The sequence below is a fragment of the Acanthopagrus latus genome, chromosome 13 (genome assembly GCF_904848185.1).
Source record: "Acanthopagrus latus isolate v.2019 chromosome 13, fAcaLat1.1, whole genome shotgun sequence".
Taxonomy (NCBI): domain Eukaryota; kingdom Metazoa; phylum Chordata; class Actinopteri; order Spariformes; family Sparidae; genus Acanthopagrus; species Acanthopagrus latus.
Genome location: NC_051051.1, coordinates 14,310,107 through 14,316,139, shown reverse-complemented (window position 1 = coordinate 14,316,139; position 6,033 = coordinate 14,310,107). Strand labels below are relative to the sequence as shown.

The 6,033-nt window shown below is 39.9% G+C and overlaps 1 protein-coding gene across 2 annotated transcripts; it reads left to right on the top strand.

The window, feature by feature from the left end:
* The first annotated feature begins 824 nt into the window (after nucleotides 1–824).
* On the top strand, nucleotides 825–4,621 carry btg3 (B-cell translocation gene 3). Of its 2 annotated transcripts, none has more exons than XM_037120703.1 (5): nucleotides 825–976; nucleotides 1,889–2,096; nucleotides 2,218–2,355; nucleotides 3,540–3,732; nucleotides 4,008–4,558. In XM_037120703.1, the coding sequence occupies exons 2-5, from the start codon at nucleotides 1,924–1,926 to the stop codon at nucleotides 4,209–4,211; spliced, it is 708 nt and encodes a 235-aa protein (XP_036976598.1). In that variant the 5' UTR covers nucleotides 825–976; nucleotides 1,889–1,923; the 3' UTR covers nucleotides 4,212–4,558. The 2 variants fall into 2 exon arrangements, with proteins under 2 accessions (XP_036976598.1, XP_036976599.1); XM_037120704.1 differs by lacking the exon at nucleotides 825–976 and adding an exon at nucleotides 1,396–1,524 and having other exon boundaries at nucleotides 4,008–4,621.
* Nucleotides 4,622–6,033: the final 1,412 nt, after the last annotated feature.

The following is a 6,033-nucleotide window of genomic DNA, read 5'->3' as shown; positions in this document are numbered from 1 at the left end:
GGGAAACAAAGTACCTCATGAGAATTAACTGCAAACACTTATTTCACCATGATTTCACTTTATAATGACACAGTTGACTTCTTGGATTTTTTGGTGGCTTGAGACTTGTTGCATTATGTGGTACGCGGATGTTGGGTGCCCTCTTGTGGATAAAAGGTGGAACTACAAATGATCCTAGGGGTTGGAGTGTCAATTCCAGGAATTACTCACACTGTGTTATATGGTAAACTTCACAAGGATCAAATAGACTTTGACATAATATTTTGGGAAACTGACATCAGTATTACAAACATGACTTTAAAATCGGGTTAGTCATAGAGTTTGTAATGTTCTCCACGTTACTATTGTAGTAATTTATATAATAATAAAGGTCTGACACCCTTTCTGTCTCACCTGACAGAGTCGTAAGACATCACCAGCCAAGTTTGTGTGTGTGTGTGCATATATATGTATACATTAGCATGATGTGTTTCTTGTTCCTGTTCAGTTTAACTATCGCTTATAAAAGAAATCAGTTAACTGATAATGTTACTTTGGCTTTGTTTTTAAGTGATTTGTGACAGCTGAGTGGCCTACAGTGAATAAGAATCATTTTACACATTTCTCACAACAAAAATAATACAGTGATTACTTTTACCGTCAGTGCGACAATGTAAAGTTGTGTTTGATATTTTCATGACGACATCCGTGGTTGCGCTCTGGTTGCAACCGTCGAAGCAAACAATAAACACATGCCCGACGAAATGAGTCATAACAGTAATACGTATGACTCACCGAGAGCTCACGCTTTTACGAGCATAATGTTTGACCAATGAATGCGCTTTACTGGACTGTTTGGAACCAATAAGAATGATCGGTGGGCGGGAATCGTGTAGTAAAGGGCGGCGCTAATAACCGAATCTCAAGGGCCCTTCTGTTAGCCAACTTCCCCTCGCCATTCATTTTGTGCCCACATGCTGGAAGCTCCCAAGGAAAGGTAAGTCAAGCTGTTCGTATCGTCGTGTCTCATTTCATGAGCTAAGAATCGCCTGTGTGATTGGCCCGTCATTATATCACAATTTACTATGACTATTCCAAACTTTCTCCGCAAAATGTATCGGACAGCTGCTTTGTTTGTTAGCAGGATTGGGCTGTTAGCGTCATCTTAGCCCCTTAGCAATGAAGCTAATAGCCCGATATTGTTTTGGGGTGTCGCTCTAATGTAATCACCATGAGATTGGGGTTAAGTTTCAAATGCGTTTCGGCGCGATTTAGCTAGGCGGCTAACGTTATGATGCTAGCGTTAGGCTAACTATCAAGCACACCGAGAACGGTAGCCCGTGTTATTGAGTGTGGTGAAGCGTGGATAACCGGAACTTGTGCATCACAGCTCCCGCCTTTCTGGGACATTACAATCGTCAGACCGTTAACTGGAGTCAACAGAAGAGCGGAGCAAAAAGATAATTGCCCTTAAATTCACCAATATCAGTTTTAAATCTCTAAAACAGCGAATTTTACCACGCTTACACGGACACGCAGCTAATGGTAATGAAAGGGGCTGCAAATGCTAACGTTAGTCAACCTACAAACACTTTTGTTGTTCAGGTGTCAATGGACTAGGCGTAGTTAGCCGATAAACATATCAGCTACCCTCAGTGCAGTTAGACTGAGTCGGAAGAAATGTTTTAGCAGTGGCGGTTCCAATTCTTCTCAAAGACACGAAGAGGTGTATTCCAATATTCGAAAGGGAAAATGTTGACACCTGGAACTCAGTACTGCTAAAACTGTTAGGAAACCCCTGACTCGGGGCTCACACAGCACGTTTGTAGGGTTTCACTGTCTTGTTGCCACTGAAATGCGACCAGATTGAAGTGCTGCTCATCTGACCAAAGTTTGCGTTTGCTTACAGAGGCTTGTCTGAACGTGATGACACATTTGTGAAATATGAGGAGAGAAATTGCAGCTGTGGTGTTCTTCCTGAAGAGACTCGTGAAAAAGAGGGAGAAGTTGGAGTCGGACAAAATCGAGCTGTTTGTTGAGAGGCTTGCTGTCGCGCTGCAGGAGAAGTTCAAGGGCCACTGGTACCCAGAAAACCCCAGCAAAGGACAGGCATACAGGTGATCCTCTGTCTTATTACATTTTAATATAAACCTTCCCTATCAACATGTTTTTTTGTGAATGCGATGGTACAGATGGTGTTCGGATTACTTGAACTGAAATTGGTTTTGTGTGCTGCAGGTGCATCAGAGTGAACAGGTTACACAGGCAGGATCCAGAGCTGCTTCGGGCCTGTCAGGAGAGTGGGGTTCAGTACAGTGATCTGGGACTACCCCGCGAACTCACTCTGTGGGTGGACCCTGGGGAAGTCTGTTGCAGGTGAGACTATATGTAAATTTTTCATAAAAACAGTCGAAAGAAATTTTGTCTCTGCAGCTTTTAATACCCATTTAGATAAGCCTATCAACAGATTATGGGTTATAAATACCATATGTCGCTATATATATTGTAGTTTCTTTATTTGAAAATGTTTTTTTTTCCAGCATGGTACTTGCAGGATAACTTTACCCTGGAGATATATTGGTGGCATGAGAAAAATCAATTATAAGAAACTGGGGCTGTTGGCTAATATTCTAAATTTAATTATGTAATGCAATTGGGGGAAAAAAAGGTCAGTATTCCATATTGAAAAAGGCTGCAATACTGTGGCACCACACTGAATGCACTGCATTGGGGACTGCAAGTCAGCAAGTTGCTTTCATTGATTAAAAATGAAAAGAGTTCAAGCTAAAAAGAGCAAACAACCAGTAATGATGGTGTTCACAACCCAACTTGAAAATACTTGAGATTTTGGTCTGCAAATTTGTGGCACCTGATGATAAAGTGTATGTTAGCTACATTTGGATAACCTGGATAAAAATTAAGCTATTGAATAACCTCAGCTCTCAATCAGTTGATCTGAGAGACGGCGCATTCTCTGTTCAGACTCTAGCATCAGCTAAGGTGCACAGAGATAGAAATCCACGGCCTTTAAATGAAAGCACATGCAAGACAGACAAAAGCAAAATAGCCTGTGGTCATCTGTGGCGGCCGTCATCATTGTCATCACAGACAAAGGCAGACTTTTAAAGTGTGTGCCAACAATTGTAAATAATAATAATCATAATCATCGTAATAATACAAGTTTCATAAAACTGAGAAGTATGCTGCATATTTCACACCCCCTGGGTCATAAACACACCAAGACTTGTTAAGGTCACTTGCCCTGTTTTTACTGCTTAAAACTTTAGGGTCACCTCCATGAAAACTCACTTTAATTCAGTAAATGAGTGGCCAGATGAAAAGAAAATACAGTCACAGCCTTGACAAGGTTAGAAATACTTACTTTTATTTGGAATTTTACATCTGTCCTTCAGACTTTTTTGTATCACTACCATTTCCCCTCTTTTTTAACATTAATCTTTGTCTTCCTTATCTAATCAAGGGTTCATGTTTAAACGGTTTTCCTGTTTAGTACATTCCACCTATAAAGACTGAAAGTTTTCTTCTCCTCCCATTATTAGATATGGAGAGCAAAATCCTTGTTTCTCAGTGGCCACTTTCGCCAACGATGAGGAGGAGGACAAAGATGTTGCGAAGAAGGTGACAAGTGCTTTGGAGAGGGTGACGTCAGACTACCACTCAGGTTCTTCTTCTGATGAGGAGAGTGTACACACCTCGCCCCTCACTATCTCCAACAGCCGCTGTTCTTACCAGGTATTGCATAATATATTTTATAATTCCTATGACTAAATATTCTGTGCAGGTATGGAAAAGAACTGAAAATTACTCTGTGGTGACCAGATTTAAGTGCATTGTAAAGTAGCCTTGCTATGTTCTATTTGATGTCTACTGGTTGAAATATTGTGTTCAGATGAAATTGTTTTATCTCTTAAAAAGTTTTGTATTTGTTGTCTTTTCAGTAATTAGGAATACATCCTCAGCCTTGTGTTTGTGTCGCATTTCATGGAAGATGTTGTTTCCGTTTTTAGGCAATGAATCCAGCTGCTCCTACATGGCATCCTAAGAAGATGGTTCCAGGGAAGGGTCCCATTCTTCCTCGGCCTCACTACGGCTTCAGGCCTCGTGGCAGAGGTGCCCACACACCAAGGCATAATCTATGGGTCCCTCCTTGCTATAGAGGAGGGCCTGGATATTGGGACACAAACCAAAATCTGGCATATTGTTACAGTTAGATATCATGGTGCTGATTGTTCACACTGGACAATAAAGCTGAAGACAGGTTTAAGGTGACTGACCAATGTTTTTTTTAAACATGAATTTTTATAGCTTATATATTGACTGTTCTTTTTTGCACTTTAGACCGTTTGTTATAGTTTAAATAAATCACTTGTATTAAATTAGATATTGAAATTGGAATACTACACGTGTAGTCTTGAAGTACTGTATTTTTACAATAGCAGAAGTTCATGTACGCCACCTATTGTCCTTTTGTGAGAGTTTTATTTATTCATAGTGTAGAATTGTCAGATGTATAGGCTTAAATTTATGGAGTTTTATTAAACACAATTTACAAGCATCACTGTGTTTTTTGCTCAATTTTGGTATTTACTGGAAATGGTTGTGATTAAAAGTTCTGTTTATCTATTTTTTGGCATTTGCCTTTTTTTACTAACAAAGTCAAACCAGAAGGTGCTTAATGGCTAAGAGAGTTCCTGTTAAAAGATTGGTTAACTAATATACAACAATGGTGCTTTACCACAATTTTGAAATATCCTTTATTTAAGCATATCAGAGGGGACCTAACATTTCCACTACTACCTGTATGGTCCAGATGGTCTGAATTTGACTGGCAATGCTGCCAGCAGTCCCTATTGGTCTGGGCCATAGCCAACCAGAGGATTTTCACTGTTCTGTTTCCTGGCAAGCGCACTTAATTTAAACATACTGCAAGGAACCTTTTAACTGGTTATGAAACAGTCTCGATGTAATACAGCTGTCTCTATATAACCTATGTGAGAAAACAATGCCAAAAGCCCATATTTATAGTGAATCTTAATACCTGTCACTGGGTCAGATTCCTCCTTATCCAGGTTGGATAAGTCAGAAAATTAACAACTTTGTGGTGGAGTGCTCGGGATGAACAGAAGAGTCTCACAGCCAGAGGAAAGAAGCTGCTCTAGTCTGGTGCAGCATTAAAAGTTAACTTTGTTGTAGTGTTGTCAGTTAGTAGTTATTGTAGTGTAGTGTAGTTTTGGAGAAGCAATTCAAAGTCAGAAGTCAAATATTTACAATATAAGTAAGGTAATAATACAAATTGAGAAATATGTATTGTTTTTCCAGTAAGTAACTAAACAAGCTGTTCTCAGGGTTAGGGGTTACCGCAGGGTCTGCCACATACAAGGTTTAACAGCATGAAGTAGCATTGTCCTTTGAGGTCAGGTTGTTTATACAGTAATGAAAGCAATAATAAACAGGTCGATTATTTAGTTTTACTAGGTTTTAAAACAGTCAATGGAGATCTTTGTCTTGTGATTAACATTTCTCCACAAACTACATAATGCACCATTAAGTTTAAACAGTCATGAATAGCTACATTAGCTTGCTGCTATGCATGCTGCAAACATCATTTATCAATTATCTATTTTATCATTCATTCACATTTATTTTGTATTATTTTACATTATTTGTATAGTTCTGTTTCCTTGGCATAGTCTAAGTTGTGTGCCCTTTGATTGTTATCTAGAGTGGAGGGAGGAGAGGAATTAACCCAACACGTCTATAGTGTGTGAATCGTTAAAGTCGCGTTAACAAAGTCAGATATACATTTTGTTAAACTAAAAAGGACGGTGACTAGGGAAAACGTGCGAGTTACAAAAGCCCGTGTGGGCTGTTTCCCCTCGGGTGGGTGGGAGAGCCACCCAGAAATTAATCCGAGCTACACGGGCGCCATTCTTCCGTTAAAGAAAAACAAGGGACACGTCCAGGGTTCACACCGGCAGAGGGCAGTGCTGTATTTGTTTGGGGAAAAACCGTCTGTCACGTGACACCCTGCGG